At 51.2% G+C, this 21101-nt stretch overlaps 1 protein-coding gene across 2 annotated transcripts; it reads right to left on the bottom strand.

The window, feature by feature from the left end:
• Window positions 1–1257: 1257 nt before the first annotated feature.
• Window positions 1258–19956, bottom strand: zfyve28 (zinc finger, FYVE domain containing 28). 2 transcript variants are annotated; one of them, XM_030116855.1, is made up of 14 exons: window positions 19458–19956; window positions 8897–9037; window positions 6916–7053; window positions 6548–6750; window positions 6371–6460; window positions 6173–6262; window positions 5985–6086; window positions 4517–5908; window positions 4263–4358; window positions 3686–3849; window positions 3451–3567; window positions 3073–3174; window positions 2893–2996; window positions 1258–2756 (listed from the first exon to the last, which is right to left on the bottom strand). In XM_030116855.1, exons 1-14 carry the CDS (start codon window positions 19491–19493, stop codon window positions 2625–2627), a joined length of 2907 nt encoding a protein of 968 aa, XP_029972715.1. In that variant the 5' UTR covers window positions 19494–19956; the 3' UTR covers window positions 1258–2624. The 2 variants fall into 2 exon arrangements, with proteins under 2 accessions (XP_029972715.1, XP_029972716.1); XM_030116856.1 differs by lacking the exon at window positions 4263–4358.
• Between the last annotated feature and the right edge of the window lie 1145 nt (window positions 19957–21101).

Genomic DNA, 21101 nt, shown 5'->3' with positions numbered 1-21101 from the left:
TCAAACACCCATGAAAATAACATGATGAACACTATTATTTAGTAATTAGAAAATATTGTAGATCAACTCTATTTGTACAGAATAAATAATGGACTCATTTTCCACCGTCTACTCCAGATGATGCTGAAACACCAAAACTCAGAAGGCTTGTGAGACTTTTACAGTCCCAGCATGATCACACAGCGCCCCCTGCTGGCTGGGCAGCACCGTTACACACAGCTGAGTGCTTTCAGTGTTTGATTACATTATCAGAGGGCATCATCCAGTCAATTCTATCTGTGTTATATTAATGTTGAAGCAAAGTTTTAGATGAACAATACATAATACGCATAAAAATCACCCAGGGGCAAACATTAAAAGATAATGGCTTAAAATGCAGATGAGAGGGTGACAGTTGTGGTTAGTATGAGAAATCTCATTTTAAATACCACAAAAACACTTTCACACTGAAACAATATTGGCAATTAGTGATTTGATGGCAGTGATGCTAATCTATAGTCTATATATGACACACAGTTGGTACAGTGGTGTAGTGGTCAGCACACTCCTTAGTGTCCAGGTTTGAGTCTGCAGGTCTTTTTGCGATTAACACAGTGATTATATTAATCTGTCTGAGTCTCATTAAACTGTTGACTTTTCTCCATCCCCACTATATAGCAAACCTTAGTAGCTTTCATGCACTGATTGAGAATAAACCCAGTTTGAGTTCGCAGACTGCTTGTGCGGAGTTTGCATGTTCTTCTGTACGCACGTACAGCATGTTGGTTTTCTCTTGCTATATTTTCATAACTTCATATACTGTTGGATATAAGTTGAATAAACCGTTTGGTATGAACCTGAATTCTCTGCAGAACGTTTAGTGATGACAGTAAGAAACATTTATCATAGCAGGCTGATGCGGGCCCTCCCCAGCAGTAGCTATGCCTCTGTAAACCACGTGGACAACCTGTGGACAGCGGGATAATGCGTCTGTCCTGCAGAGTCCATGAAGCCGGGCTCTGCAGGATGCTGCTCATCAGACGAGTGGGCTGACGGCGCCAACTCCAGCGCCAGCAAACACAGGCACGGCACAACCCAAACAGCAAATGAACATTTTCACTGAAGAGTCATGAAAAAAAAACAAAAAACAAACAATCAGACGTCAGTATTCTGAATCAATCTGAATTCTATTTGTGTTATAAGCAATATTGTTTCTATTAAATTCAGTTATTATGAAGTGGGTGATTAAATGAAGATGTGAAAGAACAGAGGCAGCGCTTCAAACAGGAAAAAGTCATTTATTTCAATATACATGGCATTTAAAACTATAGAACATTATTTATTAATTGGATATTTTACACAGCTATCATGGAAATGATTCTGGAGTTTTATAAAATAAGACCAAGCTCTGAAACAATAATAACAATAGGATCTCCCGCCCTTTAATTACTGCATGATTTCTTTTATTTATTTTACACAAAAGTAATTATAGCTTCATACATTATTTCTGTTCTTTATAAAAGAAACAAAGCAAACCTTTAGATTACATGTTTGGATGAGGAGAGCAGTGAGAGAGGTTGTAGTGATGCCTGAGAGAGCTGCTGTGATTGAGAGCAGAGCGGACAGAGCCATGTGGGCCACTCCAGAGCGTTCACATGACGTCCAGACGGATGTTCCGAGTGTGTGTGTGTGTGGAAGATACCGTGTGTGCTGGAAGCAGACTGATGAGCCGAGCGGAGGTCAGGAGCGGGTCGTGAAGGAAACAATTCAGTGTAAACACTTTTCAGCACAAGTCTGCTCCTCGAAAAGAAAACCCCTTCCTGCGGTTTGAGGAGCGCAGAAAGTGCAGGAGCGACGCGATCAGTAGTCACAATATTGCACTAAAACATCAGTGAGGAAGAGGATGAGCCATGAGAGCGGCCTCGAGTCCTGAAGGCCAGCACCTGAGAAGGCCTCTGGTTGGAACTAACTTCTACACATTGTGGTGCTGAAGGGAGCCAAGAGAGGTCAACCCTCCACTAGAGGGCCTGCCAGACCCGACGGCGAGGAGGAGGAGGAGGAGGAGGAGGAGGAGGAATCCCTTTAATCCAGAGTCTGCTGCCGGACCAGAGCAGAGGCAGCAGGACCGGCCCATCACTGAGGAGCCACACTTCCTGCCACATTCACAGCCGCTAGGAGCAGGAAGGGGTCGGGACGGGAAGCTGCTGGGGCTGCTGGGACATGTGGGGCTGCTGGGATGTTTTAAAGCGTTTCCAGTTCCCCTATTTGGCAACCGTTGACTGAAGACGCGTTGCGTTCAGGTACCAGAACTCTCCTGGTTTATTTACATGGCGATCATGTCTTACATTCTCTTCAGGACTCCCAGTCCTCCTGGAAGCTCGCAGAAGCGTTTGGAAAGTTCGTCGCGGGTTCTTTCATTTACACCCAAAGCAAATAGCAACAAACAGTAGAGGAAGGAGGTGAACTGCTACAGAGGACGGCGGCCGCACGGCGCCGCTCCGCTCCTCCTGCTGCTCCTCCATCACCGGCTTCCACCCATCACACCCCGCTCTGGACGTTCAGCAGGTTCCGGCGCCGCTGGACCGCCCGCGCTGCACGAGCCGCGCCTGTGCTGGACCGTGTGCCTCCGGTGCGGGGGTCGGAGGTCAGATGGCCGCCTTGTCGCTGTAGAAGGGCGTGACGTGGAACATGTAGCAGTGGGTGCAGACTCTGACCGGCTTCACCTGGCCGTACCGGGGCAGCGGGGCGGAGTGGGAGGAGCAGCGCGAGCAGAAGATCTGGAGACAGGGAAAGGTTAAAGGTCACCGTGCACATCAGCAGAGGGACGCTTCGTCCAGCACAGTCAGGTTTTACTAAACCACCAAGTCCTCGGAATGATCCGTGGATCTGGGTGTCCTGCGGGACAGAGCGTACCTTCCCACAGCTCCTGCAGTGGTGCTTCCTGCGGATGACGGTGAACGGAGCCTTGCAGGCGATGCAGGAGCTGCAGGCCTCGTCGGGGACCCAGTCAGGAGGGTCTGAACGGAAACAAACGGAAAGGCGTGAGCGGGAGGCGGGAGAAGGGAGAAGGAGCCGGCTGCGCTGAACTCTGACCTTCGAACTGGCCCTCTCGGGCCTTGGCGGCCAGCTCTGAGGAGGAGACGGTCTCCTGACACAGAGCGCAGTCCTCCAGCACCGCACTGCGCAGAACGGGGCCTGGCGGACACCATAAAAGAAGAAATTTGAACCAGCGTGGCGTGATTGATTGTTGTTTGTGTTGAAAGCCCGGCTGCTGCAGAGTCCCGGCTCAGAGAGCGCAGAGCCGAGGAGAGAGAGGCTTTACAGGAAGAGGCTGGATTCACTAACGGCCGGAGGAGGGGCCGACTGTTCAGACGCTGTTCGCACAACGCAGAGACTCAAAACCTTGGTCTGATTGTTTCCCGTCTGTGAGAGAAGCTAACGAGAGGATTCATATTTAAAACGTGTCTTCACCTTTCTTCTGCTGATCGCTGTCTCCCTGCTCGCACTTGGTTGCCATGACTTCAAACAGAGTCTTGAGGATGCTGCGAAGGTCGCTGGCGTAGTTCGTCTGCAGCTGGTCGGCAACACCTGAGTTCCAGAGACACGAGGTGAGTCCGGAGAGACCGGGAGACGCCGGAGACACGAGGTGAGTCCAGAGAGACCGGGAGACTTTGGGCATTCAGCTGACCCGGGTTCGGGACCTTACCTGATATACAAACGAAGAGGCGGTGGATCAGGTCGCTGCTGCTGTGGAACCGGGACCGGATCTTGTTCCTGGCCGCCATCTTGGCGTCGTGCAGCGCCAGCTGGATCTCCTGGTGGTCCAGGTCTTCTGAAGTCCCTGAGCTGGAGGTCAGGCTGCTGACCGGGCTGCAGGGAGAGCAGAGGCGTCTCACTACAGGCAGGTCGCATTTTCCAGGAGAAATTAGAAGTGTGGGTGGAGAATGAAGCTGACAGGCGGCAGGAGGAGTCGCAGGGAGGCGACTGAAAGCTTCACTGACTGCCGTCACCGGTGAATTAGAGTCTCAATAACTTTTAAATTTAAACTTTAAAGTTTGGAGTGCTGGATAAGAGCTTCTACCCGGCTGATTCTGGCCCACAGGCCTTATGTTTAACACCTCAGTTCAATCAGAAAATAGGCAGAAGATGGAGAAGTTAGTGTGAAGAGCCCAAAGCCGTATTGAACAGTCGGATGAAGACATTCGGAGTCAGTCATCACTGAAGAGACATTTCCACAGCGGGAGCGTTCAGGGAACGAGGAGACAGACGGGGGGGGGGTTTACCTGGGAGTGTACGCACTGCTGGACAGACTACAGGTGGTGACCGACACACTCTCACAGTCACTACCTGACACAGAGCTGAGGGGGGAGTTCTGGAAACTGAACACAGCCAAAAACCAACAGAAAGGAAAAAGTGATATGGAGGAATGCAACGAAGGGAGGCAAACACAACGTCGAGTCCAGGAGGGCAAATCATGAATGAGGGAAGCAGCAGGAGAGATGAGGCGAAACTGGACAGAGGGCGGCGCCCGTCTCACCTGGAGCTCCTCCTGCCGTCCTCTTTGGTGTCTCTCCTCACGTCCAGACTCTCCGTCTCGTCCTCCCTCTGCCTCTTTCCGGTCCTGAGCTGGTGTCCGCAGGGGAAGGCCCCGCCCTGGGGGGCGGAGTCCTCCTCCAGCGGCTCGGCGGCGCAGCGCAGAGACGGGGGGATAACCTGCGGCTCGTGGCCCCGCGGGGGCAGCGGCAGCTGGCAGGCGGCGGACTGGATGACGGCGCCGGAGGCGGGGGCCTTGCCGCTCTTGTCCAGTCCCAGGGCGAGGCCCAGCCCCAGCCCGGGGGCGTCCGGGCCGGCGGCGTCGTCGTGGCCGTCCTCGCAGCTCCCGCAGCACACGCAGGAGTTGAGCAGGCAGTGGGTGGCCACCAGGGGGCCGCAGGGCTCCATGTCGGAGGGCGGGGGCCGCGGCAGCAGCAGCTTGTCCACGGCCAGCTCCGTCAGGCTGGGCGAGCGGGGGTTGAAGATGACGGTGGCGGAGAGCTTCATCCCGCCCATGCGGTGGGCGATGACCTCGGCGGTCTCGGCCGCCGTGCCCTCCACGCCCGTCTCCCAGCCGTTGGCGCAAGGCGGGGGCTCGCGTCGCGGCGCCGCCGTGCAGGGGGGCCGCTTGGCGGAGCTCGGGCCCCGCGGCCGCGGACACGGCTGCTCCGACGTGGCCTCGCCGTGCCAGCCGTTCTGGAGCGGGTCGGGCCGCGGGTCGGGCCGCGGCCCGGGGCGGGGCGGCGCAGCCCGGGCCGTCTCCACGCACCGGCAGGCGTCCCGGGCGCCGCTGGTGATGCTGTCCACCGCCGCGTGCAGGTCCTCCATGAAGAACACCCGGTCCTCCTCCTCCACGGCGGCGCCGGGCCTCCCCCGCCCGCCGGCAGGGGCGCGGCGCGGCGAGGCCTCGGTGCTGGACGCCCCGCTGGACTCCCCCCCGGCGGGGCGGCGCGCCGGGGACTGGCCCTGGCTGGGGGGCGACAGCAGCGTGGACATCTCGTCCCCCACCCGGTACACCATCATGTTGAGCTGCTCCAGCTCCTCCTCGTCGTACTGCATGGAGCAGGCCAGCTCCGCCTCCTCCGCCTCCTCGCACAGCAGGCCCGGCTCCCGCTCCTCCTCCCCCAGCTCCGTCTCCACCTCCTCCCAGCCCTTCTCCACCTCCGCCACCTGCTCCCCCTGACCCACGAACACGGCGCTGTGCTCCTCGGCGGCCTCGCCCTCCTCCCGGGCGGCGTCGCCGGGGGGGCTGCAGGAGGAGCGGTTCTCCTGGACCGCCGCCGGCGTGCCGTTTGAGGCCAGACTCTGGTTGGAAGACAACTCTCCGTCCTGGGAAATGCACAGGTTCCTCTCCAGCGTCATCAGCTCCTCCTCCGTCAGGGTCTGCAGCAGATCTCTGCGGGAAGGAAGAAAGTTACTGCACGGCCTCACGGCGAAAAGGATCATCGAGAGTGAATTCAAAAGCCCCAAACCTGATTTTCTTCAATAAAGTGCGAAAGGGCCTGAAGAGCTCCGACATGTCCTCGGATTTCCGGTCGAGGTTGAGCGGTCCGTCTGAATACACAACCAGGCCGCTGAAGGAAGACACGGCGAAAGCTTCATTAGAGGCGAGAGAACGATGCAAAATTAATCAGCCGCCATGAGGACGAGCAGCACTCACCACACGATGGCCAGTCGGGGGATTGTAAACATGAGAGCAGGCTCGTAGTCGTCGATCATGTCCTGCGTGAGGTATCCCTGCTTCAGGGCCCTGCGGCGACACAACACATCTCTCACAACTCACAAACACAATACGAGGAGTGATATCCCAGCCCCGACTCGAGGCAGGTGACGGTTCTGGGGTTCGGTGTGTATTCACCTCTCCACAGTCTCACAGAAGAGCACAATCACTTCCTGCTGCACGTAGTATTCTTTGGGAGACTTCACAGGCACCATGGCTGACACATAGCTGCATATCAAAGACAGAGTGGAACATAGTGATTTATCCGGAGTCAAACTTCAACTGGGTGACAGTCAGGTTCAGGACAAAGGTTACCTGAGCTCAAACTCAGCGAAAAGGCTGTCAAAATGTCTCAAGGCGTCCTTCATGCGGTCCGTGTAGAGGTTGAGGTCCCTCAGGGCCTGGTCTCTGGTGATGTTGCGCACCTCCTCCAGGCTGCGGGTCAGGTCTTTCGCCAGGGGTCTCATGGCGATGCTCTCGATCTCCCTGTTCATGATGATGGAGCCTGCAGCCAAACACTGGACACGCAAACTTCACATGAGCAAACGCAGCGTCAGACTCAACCGGTTTGAAATCTACATCCATCACAGAGACGTCAAAGAGACTTGCGAGTAAAGATAATTTGCTCTTCCCGTGCGCTCCAGGTTGTTTTGCTCTCGAGCGAAGCAGGAGGGAATACGTACTTCGGCCCCAAACCACAGCTGCCCGGCCAAGTTGTCATGGCGAATCTCCTCGGGGAACTTGACGCTGAAGTCCCGGTTGGCCCGGCCGGTGGGGATACATTCATCCATGATCTGGCTGATGATGTTCAACACGTTGTCCTGCGAGCGAACAGCAGAGTGACGGGACGGGGAATTCAACAAACTGGGTGGGAAGAAAAGCCTTTTCTCCACGTTTTAACAGAGGTTTGTAAATAATTCACACTTCCAGAAAGGCCTTGGTTTTGCTGTGTTTGAAGAACATTGATTAGTGAATGAATGAAGACAGTTTAACAAAGTGTGTGAGACCTCCAGGACCCTCTCAGCTGCGTTCTCCCGTAATAAAAAACACTGAACTTAAGTCCATAACTCCCGCAGTGAAAATGCAGTGTCACACACAACAGGAGCTAATCAAGAGCTTATGTGCCGCTGGCGTGTACAACCGCCACAACAATGACTTACAATGAGCCTTTCACTCAGCCGCAGCCGCACCGTAATCTTGTCAGGCACAGCACTGCGTCTTTCTCCGCTCGCCCCGAGGAGACAGATTAAAAAGCTTTGAGAGAGGGAGAAGGAGCGAGAGAGCAGCGTGCGGCACATGTGTCCCGGGTGCCACCGCGCCGCCGCCGCCGTCCGCCGGCAGGGGACACCGCAGATAACCTTCGCTTCTGCCGGCTTCAGTCAGTCTGGCAGGACAGCCGTCTGCCGTCTCTCCTTTGTTAAGGAGCCTCGCCTTCCTCTGCAGCCATCTAACTCGATCTCTGACCACTTGGAAACGCGCACACACACACACACACACACACACACACACACACGCAGTGGCTGGCTCCTGCCGGCCACTCTGTAAGAACAGCCATAATACGAGCAGCATGCCAGCAGCCCCACAGAGGGCCGTGAATAAGAGCTGATATTTGCCGTGGCGGGTTCAAGCGCAACATTTGGGCCTGAATGTACTCGCCTTCTTTTCTCGGGGCCTCGGGGCGTCCCGCTGCTCACCTCTTTCTCCAAAACTCTCCAGGCCTCGGAGACACGCCGCTCCGGTTTTTAAAGGGGCGCCTTTAAATGGCTGCTGACCAGTCAGAGGGTGATTGGAGCGAGAGACGCAGCGTCACGCCGTTCACTCATTCACAAAGACAGACGATGGAGAACGGAGCAGCGGAGGAAATGAGGGTGGCAGTCGGATGGAGGGGAGAGACGCAGCACAGCCGGGGATCAAGTGATGACCTTATTAAGTGGTTCTCCCTGTGTGCCCTGCCAGTGGGGGGTGGAGGCGGTGGAAAACCTCCTCTACGACCTCCAGATCACTCACCTCATCATCTCTCAGACCTGACCGCGGAAAACAGCTGAAACTGTAACGTCTTCCAACATTCACAGTATATTCACTTTGTTACCAGCGGCCTCCGAGTCTGTCTGCGCTCACAAAATAATAAAAAAAGACACTTTCTAGAATCCAGGACTGACCTGATGAACCACCCTGCGCTCTTATTGTGGAGGGTTTGGAACAGCTCGACCTGAATATTAACGAAATCAGACAAAGTAACCAACCGATTGTAATCGTACGTTTCCTCCCGACGTCACCTGCTCCTGTAAACATCGACGATCAGCCCACATAACACGGGCCGCAGCTATCAGAGCGAAGACGAAAGTGTCCAACAGCTGCCTCCAGACCAAGTCTGCTTATCTCACCTTATCACGAGAACTGGTTCATAAAGGAAGCCGGCAAAGCGCCGTCTGCCGAGGCAAGACTCCTATCAGCTCCATGAATCCAGAGAGGGATAATAAGGCCACTGCCTATTTATAGTTTCCAGGCCAAAGCAGGGGCCAGACAGGTGAATACAACAAATCCAAAATAGACGTGGAAAACCAAGGCCCAGTGTGGATTCATAGAGAAGTTTTTATTATTATTATTATTTCTGTAGGCTCTAGAACAAAAGGTTCGATGAGTGTTCTTCTTCTCCGGACTGACCTGACAGGATCGGAACTGGTTGACCAGCAGGGTGCATCTCTGAGGGTCCTTCCTGCCGTCCAGGCTGTCCAGCTCGGTGGCCACCTGGTTCAGCTCCTCGTCGGCGTAATAGAACTGGGCCAGGAGCTGCGGGTCCGTCCTCTGCACGCACACGGGGGGAAACACAGGACGGTCATTCAGTTCCTGTTGTCATAACTAGTAAGGTAACCGCATCAGTTTCATCAGCAGGCGTGTCGTATCGACAGTTGTGTGTTCTTCTCGCTGGTTCGTAACCAAAACAAAGCTCCCTCATCCATGAGATCCTGCGACCCGACCTCCCGTCTCGCAACAGCGTCTTATTTACAGAGGAAATAACCGAACATCAAAAGCAAACACGAGTTTCTCCTGACCCCAAACACAGCGAGGGTCGGGTCGATCCGGGGCGCCAGGGCCTGCAGACAGCGGGCCGGGCGGACTGAAAACCTCATGACACACGAGTCTCTTAAAATACACCAGGAAGTAGGCATGCTGGGAAAAAAAAAAACCCTCCTTCCAAACACACCAGAATCTGTCAACTGAAACTGAATAAATCAGTACAGCTAAATACACACTAACACAACAGAATTCATTTTATTTCCATGAGTAATAACCTGCATTTTGGCCCAGCGCTCGTAAGAATTCAAATCAACTCAGAAACGAGATCACGTGATCGTTGTAATTCTGATGTTTTATGTGCGTTTTATTTTTCACAATGAGACGTATTGTAATTCTTCAGAGTTTGCTCATTTCTGAAGGTGGAATAAATAATTTGTGTGTCCTGCGGCTCAGAGGATCGCTGACAAAACGCTGCCTTCAGCGCTTTAAAGCTGCATTTTGACAGCTGTAATTCCACCATTGAACATCTGGACTTCTAGCCGAGAGGCTAACGAGTAATAAACACGCCACGTCTCATTACGTGACGTCCGTCACGAGGCGCTGATCGCCGTTTTAATCTTCATTCTACCCCAGTGGACCTCCCCAGTGTCCAAATCCTGCACGACGAGTCAATTATTCATTTCACCTGCAGAACGCAGGAGCAGATGTCGCGCATAGAGGGAAGCAGGCAGGATTAAAGAGCGCAGGACGTTTCTAAATGTCTCTGTTTAGCAGAAGCATCCAGGAACAGCATCAGGAGAACCGTGGAGCGCTTTGGAGGGGATGGAGAGGTGCAGGTAGAAGATCTGCAAGGAGCAAAACATTCAGTCTGGAGATACCCAACGAGTCTTTTACACATTTTTATATATGTAACTTTATATTTACAGACGCTAATGTTTCTTATCAATGTCAGTCTGACTGATCCACGATCAGAAAGTGAGCCATCGATGCTGAAGAGAGGCGTTAATGAAGGTTAATGCAGAGTGAAGGCTCCCCAGTAGGGGGGGTGTAATTAGACAGCCTGGGCCTGCGAGGACTCGCGTCATTATCTCCCGCCACGCCGCCGCCATCGAGAGCAGCACGGCGAATCACTCCACCACACACGCCGCAACATATCTCCAGACAGGATCGATCATCTGTGAGACAGGATCCCGACTTCACGGGTTTCACAGCAGCTTTCAGAATCCTCGAACCCAAGGCCCAAAGGTCAATGGCTGTGGAAACGGCGCCCACATGGCGAGGGGCACCGTCGCAGGCCGCACGGCCCGAACGGACTGCGCGGACTGGAGGAGGAGTGAGCCGCGCCCTCCTGATGTTCTTCACCTTTTCCCTCTGGTTTGCAGTATTTCCTGTTGCGTGACGCTCTCCCGGCGGACCGCCACTTCTCTCCGAATATGATACACGCTGCCGTTCCCTCGCTCTCTCTCATTAATAATGAAACAAACGGTGAGGAGGAGAAAACACAGATATATCCTTCAGCTGGGCCGCATTGTTCCTGCCAGGGCAGAAAGACTGCTGCAGCAGACAGCACGCCAATTAGCGCCTGGCGAGCTACAGCCGGACGACACTCCTGGTCAGAGTCTTCCTGGGTGAGGAGGAGGAGGAGGAGGAGGAGGATGCTTCCAGGCAGGTCAGCCTTTCTCCAAAACTGTAGCTTATGAGAGTAAAGAGCTTCAACTAAGAGCTGAACTGTTTCAGGGATATTCACTTACTTTTCAGCTCTCTATTTCAGTTTAAACCATTTTCACAGCTTTTAGCCGTTTAAACTCCTTAAAGTCGCGTGAGTGGAAGGGTGTCTTGTTGTGCAGAAGACAACCTCTCAAAGTTGTAAACAGATGAATATATTTATTTACAGAAGATTCTGAGGCCGCGGCGGGGAGCCAGATCAGCGGGGCTGGAGAGCCACATGCGGCTGATTAAACCCTGAATTAGCTTCACTATAATGGAAACAAATATAGGTCAGTTCCCTCAACGTGTCGGCTAATGGAGACCGAGCGGGAATCTTGGATCCACAGGAAGAAATGAAGACGAGGTGTTTATCTTTACATCTTTAACCTCTGATCGGAGCAACAGTGACGGTCGGCGGCCTGAAGTGGGGCGAGAAGCAGGAAGCAGGGCGAGGAGACGGCGAGGCTCGGTCCAGGCATTCAGGGGGAGATCTCCGAGGAGGAGGAAACGGCGTGTCTGAGACAGACGCCGTCCTGTGAGCCTCCTGCTGCTGCTGCATTCCTCACACGAGAGGGAACATTCCTGCAGCGCTGCATCATGGGGGAAAAGTCAGAGGCGGCTCGCCGGTTCAGCTGCAGATAGACGGCGGCGCTCGAGCCGCTCGGCGTGCGGCTCGTCGTGAAGCGACCGTTCTCTCAGCGATTGGAGGAAAGGTCTGAACGGGCTGGAGTTCACGAGCTTCGGCTCCTGGACGAAGGGAAATGCAGTGAAGATCTCACCGGAGCTGAACCAGGTCAGCCTGGTCATGTGTCCCAGGAGACACTTGGTTTCTTAACAAAGATAAGATAAGACAAGACACATGACTGAGTCCCCTTGACCCCGATCCAACGGCTCTGAGATGTTTTAGATGAACTAGTGTGTGTACAGACGCACAGCATATTCACACAACTGCACCAACAAAACATTCCATCTGAGAAATACTGACAGAATAAACCAATCTCCAAGCTTGAGTCCTTCGAGGTCTCAGCATGGCCCTGCACCCTCACACCTGTCCGTCCGACTAGACCGCCTCTCAGATCCTCTGGAGCTGCTCTGCTCGGCACATTAAAAACATTTCAGCGTCACGCTGCAGGCTGGGAACAAACTTCCAGCTCAAGTGAGAGAAACACCTCCTTTAATAACTCAACGTCCGCTCTCCATCTTGATTTATCTCGCCCGTGTTTGCTTGAAGAACAACAGCAGCTGGCAGAAAAGCCTTCTGAAATGCACTTTTCACCTTTCACTTCTGTACTTCTGCTTCTCCCAGACTGTGTTTTATCTGTATCTGTACATCTGAAGAGTGGAATTTGTCTGCTCTGTGTGTGAACTCCGCCAAGTTGAATAGAACTAGTCAGAGCGCACAAACAAGTTCCTTCGTGGCAGAGGTGTCAAACATATGGCGTACGGACCAAAACTGGTCCATAGAGTCCAGACTGGGATTCTTAAAGGTGGAAACAAATGCACATATATATCGTGATACGACCCGACTGGCCACACTTCTTCCATATTTAATGCCACAAAGGCAGAAAGTAGTGTGCTGAAAAGGGAACACAAAGGCAGTGCGGTCCTCTGTGAGGGATTCAGATGTCCAGTGGAAATATTTACTTTCACAGATGGAATATGAGTCAGAGACGATGTTGCTCTGAAAAGTTAAGAAAAAAAAAGAAGCTATCAGTAGAAAGAAGTGCTGGCTTTTATCTTCTTACATAACCGGAGCTGGCACAGAGAAAAGCATGGCGTTTGACTTCTCCTTCACAAAGTTAGAGTAAATGGTTAAAAATACAGCAGAGCTATGAATGGATTTCTGTGAACCTCCACACATGGCCGAAGCCACGGTGAAATCTGGAAGACGGCGAACACAGGGTGCTGAAAGGTGTGGCGGTTAGCGGGCATCGGCGGCCGTGAGTCCTGAGCCGGCGAGCTGTGCCGTCGCCACCAATGACAGCTCTACCTTGTGTCAGAGGAGGAAGTGATTCAGCAGATTTGGCCCCGGTCCCCTGTGGCACGCCACTCTGCTGTCATCCTCCTGCTGTCACCTGTCCCCGGCGTCCTCCCTCTAAATCTCCCCCCACTGCGGCCTCAGACGCTCCGTTTCAGCCGCAAGTTCACCCAGAGCGACCATTAGCTGCTGAGCCGCCGTGACTCAGAGACACTTCTGTCCTTCTGGTTTAAAGCGTCGTCAATAACCAGCGTTATTGAAACGTGCCGCAGGAAGTTGCCCGCTGCTGTCCGGCCGGCGCGTCAGGCGGCGCCGGACCCGGGCTTCATTTCCATTCAGACGGCGCAGACGGTGACGGCTGTCGGCCTAATGCTTCATGAGCATCCACACGAACACTGAGCCCACTTAGGGGACTGATGAGAAACCGTGCCTCTGCCCTCCATACTCTATTCCAGGCTCAATTTGCTGCCTCCTGGCTGCTTTCCAGAGATCAGAGGCAAACGGCGCTGTAGGGGGAAACCAGTTCACTGCTCCGTTCAGTGAGCCGGCAGACTGGCAGGGAGAGGAGACAGCAGCCGGGTACAGTTCATCACCTTATTTATTATTCAGGACTCAGCATAAAAGCCGTGGCGGGAGCGAGCCCATCGCTTTGGAGCAAACAAGGAAACTTCCTCCAACGGGGAAACCATTATTCATATTAAGTTTGGCACAATAAAGAGGATCATCTCTTCAGAACGTGGTGTTGTGCTGAGCCAGGTCCGGCCGTGTCGACTCATTCCTTTCATGTTCAGCTTGCATCAGGGCTTTTCTGCCTACCTCTGGGTTATTGATGACGACTTCCCCTCCACAGACTCCCACTTTCTTAAACTCACTCCGGTCACATTCCTCTCTGCAGCGCTGGAGAGTGTCTCTGCGCTCAAAAAGCCGAAAGTTGATGCGGATCCACAGAGGACGGCAGATTTAACTCGTTTACTCAATATACTCAGAGTGGGCCGCCCATCTGGACGCCAGCTATAATCTCTGCGCTCTAATCTGGCATTTGGACTGCAGCACCGGCCCGGGCATGTGCCTGGCACGGCGCGGGATGCTGCGGTAACGCCGCGGGGCTCAGGGGATTTGGGTGGTTGGAAGGTGAGCGCAGGAGCCCCCGACGGCGGCGCGGTGACACACCAGGGACACCAGAAGTTCTTACGCAAGAAATAATCTGCTTATACGACCCACAACTAGACAGGAATGTGATTTTTACATATCAATTTGGAGTTTTCGGGGGCGAAGGGCTCAGACGAGCGTGGCTCCTGCTCCCACTCCGAGCCGGGTCTGTCCGGACGCCGGTCGTCGTTATGAGCAGAGAGTGTGAGCAGGCGTCGCGCAGGCTGTCCTAAATCATGCACAGTGACAGCCGAGGAAGGCAGCGGCACATGTGTGAGCGCACGCGTCTTTGTTTGCCGTCAGTGGAGATTAAATGAATGCCAGTCAAGCGACTCCTCCAGCCTCTGACATGCGAACCTCGGGACTGCAGGAAAGTGAAAAGGCCTTTTTCCCATCACGCAGCTTTCCTGTAACTCAGAGCACTCCGTATTCAGATTGAATATAAAACAGCATTTTGAGCTGATTTAACCTGAGAGGTAATGAATGAATGTTTAGTTTTTCAATTCGTCAGACATGCTCAGGTCTCTATGACACCTTTAAATCTGCTGCTTTCCTCCAATCACGGCTCTCTCACACACCTTGGACGGGGTCCCGATTCCTCAACCCCGCAATGAATTTAAAACGGCTTTCAATCGCCCGGCCTGTCTCCGTCTGCACTGGGGTCAGCTCTCTAAATCCTGGCGGCTGACACCAAATCAATTACCACACGGCTGGTGGGCAACCAGAATGGGACGTCAACAAAGGAGTCCAGAAACGGGGCTAAACATGAAGCTGCAGCTCGACGGTTTGCTGCTTCGTCGACTTGTCATCTTATTAATTAAACATTCAAAACTCTGAGATAAGCTGATAAAGAACAAAACTAAAATGGACCTGAAATACTTCAGCTCATGTGCAAAGAATCTAAATCTGTAATCAGCAGCTGAAGCAGAAATAATAAACAACCAGTTCATCTTTCCTTTTCTTTACAACTAAATAAAATAGAAATCCTCATCAAGTCGCCACAGCACACTTTCCACTGTTTTTACACACTATAAAAACTGAACTGTTAAGAATAAATGAAGACATTTTATTCTGCATCTCGGGGGGTTTAGAAACTGGCTCCTCCCCTCAGTTTCAAACAATCAACTGAAACAAACTACAGATGGAGCCAATACTTCTCACACACAGCTGTCTGCAACATTTACAGCCATTTATCAGAATCTTTTCGAATAAAGGTTACACATCCTAAAAATTACAATTTAACAAATTGCTTCTATTTGTTATCGTCTTGACGGACACTTTCCACCTAAAGCTGCATGCTTGCTTTGGAAATGATTTTTTGTGTCATTTGCCAATTTTTTAGCCAGATAGCCACACATTTACTTAAAAGTGACTTTGGTCATTTTCTTCTTGTGGATTTCTGTATGGTTAGCTCAGACAGGATGTGACACTAAACCACCTTCAGGGAAAAGACTCATAACAACAAATGACACTGTCAAGATGAGACGGCTGATTCACGATGAACGGAAATAAAAACGTAAACAGACATGGTTTTTGTGCGGTCACAGCGCTACGCTTTGGGTTCGGTTACCATGTAGTTTTAACGTGTGGCCACCTGCGGGCACAAACAGCTACACACTATAAACACCAACACCGGAGAACAGGGACGTTCCTATGAACAGATGATCAGGTTGGATTGTTATTACGGTGAATGTCAACTCTAAAAACTACCAAGTAGTGAAAATAGTAAGAAAATTAGTAGAAATAAATGTTTTCTTCATGATTTCACTCACAGTAACACCACCGTGCAGCAGGTCGCCTTTTTCATTCCTCCTGGGCTTAGAGACTGGTTTAACTGGTTTCATGTGAACAGTTTCTCCTCCAAATAGAAGATATCACGGAGAAGAGAGAGAAAACCTGCTAGTGAGAAGCAGAGAGCCGCAGAGAGGCTTTCAGAGGAGCTGAGAGACGAGAGCCGGCTCCAGTTTCGCACCTCTTCACCTCCCATCCGTCAGAGCGGAGTTTGAGGGGTGACTGATGGAGGGGGCGGCGTCAGGACTCTAAACCTGCTCACTTCCTGTGCGGCCCCTGCTCGCCACCCCGACACCGTTCCATCAGGCGCTCGGGATCTGACCTTCAGCTGCGCGCCGGCTCATCCGTCAGAGTGACAGCTCGCGGCTCGGGCCGGGCCGGCGGGGGCGCTCACCTCCGGCTGCACCCGGTTCCAGTCCCACCCGCTGCACCCACCCCGATCTACACGTCCTGTCAGCAGGACGCAAAGACGTGAGACACAAAGTTACGTTTCTCATGAGTGTGAGAGTGGAGAACCAAGGCCTTGTTTACAAGACAAACAGCCTCTGAAAGGTCAACTTTCTGGAAACTTTTTGACAACACTCCCACTCCATGTTTGAGTCCCGGTCCATTAAACGGGGACGCATGCTGCGTTGTGAAGCTGCTGTCTCTCTCTGTCTTCTTCCATGCACCACATGTTGCCGTTAGCTGGAACTCTGGTGTCAATAGTTACTCTTCTGAAGCCTCCTGTTTGCTGGAGGAAGAGCGCCTCGTTGAGTCTGAACTGCCACATAAAATATGTCCTGCTGTAATCAAATATTTGCATTAGGCCGTATCCACTGGGATGTATCTGCGTCTCTATATAAACACTGGCTTCCTGTCTGCTGCTTTCTGCACGCTGGTCCTTCTTCTCGGCTGCTTTGTTCTCACTGTCATGAGTTCATAAATCCTCAGGTGTTATGGTGAATTCTGCATCGGAGCCAAAGGGTGCATCATCCTCACGGGAGCACACAGTTTAAAATATCGGATTAATCAGAGTGACCCACGCAGCGCCGGCAGCTCGGCGGATGTGTCACAACCACACCGTCATCCTGACAAGTGTGAGAAACAAAAGCACTCCGCACAAAGTGCCTTAGCGAAGTGTTCATTCGGCGGCGAAAGAAAGTCCCGCTCTGTGTTCCTGAAGTGAGGAGGTACAGCAAGGCTCTGGAAATATCGATATCTCAGCTCCAGTCAGGGGGAAACGCGCTGATTCATCACTTCTCTATCTCCAGGAGAACACAGCTCAGTAATAAACGGCTCACCGTTCGTGCAAAGCGACACGGCCACGAGGCGTCCGCCAACGAGCGCCACAATACGGGGGTCTGCACGCCAATTCTGATTACTACAGAAATATTTTCAGGGAGAGCAGAAGCAAACAGTGCCGCTTGGTATCGGCAGCGCTGAATAAGCTAAGCCTTCCTTTCATTACTGTTGTCATTTCACGCTGATTGGCGTAATTACAGAGGCTTTCAGCACTTCTCCGCTGGCTCCTTTGAGGCACAACTGGTCATTTCAATCCCGCAGACTTGTGTGTAATTCCGTTAATTCCCGCCACGGCTGCGACTTGGCAGAGGAGGCTGTGATGCAGCAGCTCAGCGCGTTGTGGGCGCCCGTCACTCGCGAGTGGAACAATGCACTGGTGAACCCCGACACTCCGGCCAACAATGCACCGCAGAAACGCTGCGACAGCAGCCGTGGTTTCACACCAGAGGGCCCGTGACGCAGGTGTGCGTGTGGCGGAGGGCAGGTGGATGACATGTAATCACAGGCCTCTGATCTAAGCCTTGTCTGACATGACTGAGGCAGAAACTCAAGACTCCGGGTGTCGTTTGATTCAGTCACTTCGCTCAGACGTCAATATCCTGCAAATCAAACCCGCCAACCTCCGAAGTGAACCCAGAACCCTCCTCGCCGTTTAAGATGCCGATGAGCTGCGTCTGAGACTCGCCATTATGAAACAAGGCCAGCCTTTCATCTGCGGCTCGTGCGGCAGACACAGGTGAACAGAAAAAAGTTGAAAAGCGTTTGCAGGCCGGACAAGCGTTTGTGCTCACTCATCCTCAGAGGTGCTGCAGCTGGCATATATTGAACTGTTCGTTTAACAAGCCGACCGAGCCTTTAATACTTCCTCTGCTGTGTCAGGCATGTTTCCACACTCTGAGCTTGATTTAAGGAATCGCCGCGCATCCATTACCACCCCGGCACCCCCCAAAAAAAGTGAGGATTTCTGCTGACAGGCGGTGTTTCCCGGGCAGCGCTCGACGGATGTTTCGCTTTTCAAACAACCGCTGCTGCAGTTTTCAGATTATGCGCGCTATCAACAAACAAAATCAAATTAATGTGAACGCCACGCTGCCCAAACCATCAATCATTTAAGTAAACAGCTAAGAAAACAGACTCAGCACATATTACTTTGAGTCACTGTTCAAAGCCTGAATGGCAAACACTTCACCGAGGTGTAGCATCTCAACTCACACAATGTGAATATCACCTTTCATTTCCCGCAATTCATACTTTTTAACCCTTTATTAGGCAAAAGGCCACAAGGAAATAACTGATTTCTAACTTCTTTTTCACAAATTGACAATGTTGGGTAAATTAAAATTACAAAAACTCATGAATAACCTTTAGATTTTTTACATTTATATCAATAACAAACACCAATTTGTTCCAATGTCTTGGCAACACACTTCTTATTAAACAACATCACCTGACTGACGCTTGTTGTTTTCTTGAACTGATAAAATATGAAAAACTGTGACCTCTTACGCAATCCCAGTGTTCATAAAACAAGCAGGCAGATAAACTGGGGGCATGTTTTGCAACCTTTGTGGCTGATAACACTTTACATGGCAATATAATGAAAACTAAGACATGTCAATAAGATTTTATAACCTTTCTCAGAAGTACATCCTATTTAGACACAGTTTCAAGCCAGTTTTAGATCATTTTCCCTACAGAAAATGACTACAAACACATGACACATACCGGTTTTAATCCTAAAACTCTCCATGGGGTAGAAATCCAGTATTTTACTGTAAATTGTTCAACTAAAGTTCTAATTTTGGGGATGATCTGATGGCATGACGGTGCTCAGTGGCTGACTTCCTTTGTGTGTTAACTCTACACTGTTGGGGTTAATCAGGTGCTTGTGCTGATGAAGGCGGTAAAGCGGGCAGTGAGGAGCGGGCTGCTGGAGGCTCTGCGGGCGGCTGACGGCAGAGTCAGCTGAGGGCAGCAGTCAGTCCACCAGCCGGAGCCCAGCTCCGTTACCTCTGAAGGGGGGCTTGAAAACAAAAGCATCAACAACAACAACAAAGGGCCACACACACACACACACACACACACACACACACACACACACACACACACACACACACACACACACACACACACACACACACACACACACACACACACACACACACACACACACACACACACACACACACCAACATCAGCTAACGTTAGCAGCGGTGTGAGTGTGTGTCTGTGAGTGTGTGTCCGGGGATCGGGTGTGTTTTCCGGGCGGGTGGCCCGGGCGGATCCTCGCTAACTTACCTTGGGCTTGTACAGCCACTTCCGAAAGCGGTTCATCGTTCCCTCGCCACCTTCCTTTGTCAGCGAGCCCTCCTCCTCCTCCTCCTCCTCCTCCTCCGCCGCCTCCGCCTCCTCCTCTCCGGTACCTGGCTGTCTGACAGGGTCGGCGGCGGGCTGGCTAAAGCTAGCTCGCAGCGGTGGTGGAGTCCCCCCAAAAAATAAAAATAATGAAGAAAAAAAAAGGAGAGAAAGAAAAGGGGAAAACGTCTAAAGACACAATGTACGCCGAGTTTCCCTGAACGTTACAGCAACGCGGCTCCGCCGGGGAAGATTCGGAAGCAGCGACTTTATTCCCATCTTCTCCCGGAACCCCCGAGGTCTCTCAGCCCGTCTGAACCCTCCTCCTGCCCGGTCACTTCCCAACTCCCGACGACACAGACAGTCCCGGAGCACCGACGGCTCCCCGGCTCCGCTCAGCTCCGCTCCGCACCGACAGCTCGGCTGTCCTCTGCCCCGTGAACGCTGCTCGATGACAGTCACGTTGACAACATTCGCCTCCCACTTTCCCAGGAAGTGCTGCGTTCACGGCCCGCGCCCAGAAACCGCGCTCCCTCCGCCCAGAGAGGACCCGGCCAGCACGCCGTCTGGAGGGATTTAATCTGACTTTTTAATCTCACAGAAAATCCACGTTAAATCCATTAATTATTCTGATATTTTTCCTGAAATATAATTTTCCTCATCTGATTGTCTTTCTTTATTTTTGAAGGAACATATCAGGTTAAATGTTTGAGATTTGAATCAGAATTCTGATTTAAATCTTGAATGTAATCAGAATTATGAGTGCGGAGAAGTCTGACTAAAGTCTAATATAAAAATAAAAAAAAAACATATAAATTATAGTGATATATTTTCTGAGTTTTAAACAGATGTATTCTGATTTCACTCCTCGAAATTACAATTTTAATGTCAAACTTCTGATTTCCGATAAACAAACAGCTCAGATTAAAATCTGAGATTTGAGACAGAAATCTCAGGAATAAAGTCAGAATAAACAGATAAAGTCAAAATAAACTCTGAGATAAAAATTCAGATTCACTTTAATCTCAGAATTCTGACAATAAACAAAGAGGTCATCCAGATATCGTTCCTTATTTTTTCCCCCTCACAGATTTAAAATAATTTTCTTACTTGAATTCCAAGAGGAAAATGTCAGGTGAAACTGCAATTCAAATCTCTGAAGTCTGATAAAGAAAATTATGCTTTGGGGGCAAACTCTGAAAAAATAAAAAAGAATTCTGACTTTAATCCCATTAATTATTTAGATATTTTTTTGATTTTTTTTCCCTGACTTTTTTTTTTAACAGATTTGCTCGTATTGTCTTCCTTAAAATTGCCATTTCATTTTCAAACTTCTTAAAAATATATCTGAACTCTGATGAAAAAAGTCAGTTCAAGCTTTTAGATATGAGTCACAACTGCAATTTAAATCTCTGAACACCGAGGAATGGACAAAACAACAAAACAAAAAACAGAGACAAAGCCAGAATAAATTCAGTTTTTTCTTTTTTTCAAATTCTGAATTCAGAATTCTGTGGGGAGGTTTGAAAGGAGAAATGAAGTTAGAATAAACCCAGAGGGGAAAAACTGTGAGATCATTTTAATTCA

Source organism: Salarias fasciatus, chromosome 19, assembly GCF_902148845.1.
Source record: "Salarias fasciatus chromosome 19, fSalaFa1.1, whole genome shotgun sequence".
Classification (NCBI taxonomy): Eukaryota; Metazoa; Chordata; class Actinopteri; order Blenniiformes; family Blenniidae; genus Salarias; species Salarias fasciatus.
Note: the sequence above shows the minus strand (reverse complement) of the source record. Positions and strands in the feature narration are given on the sequence as shown.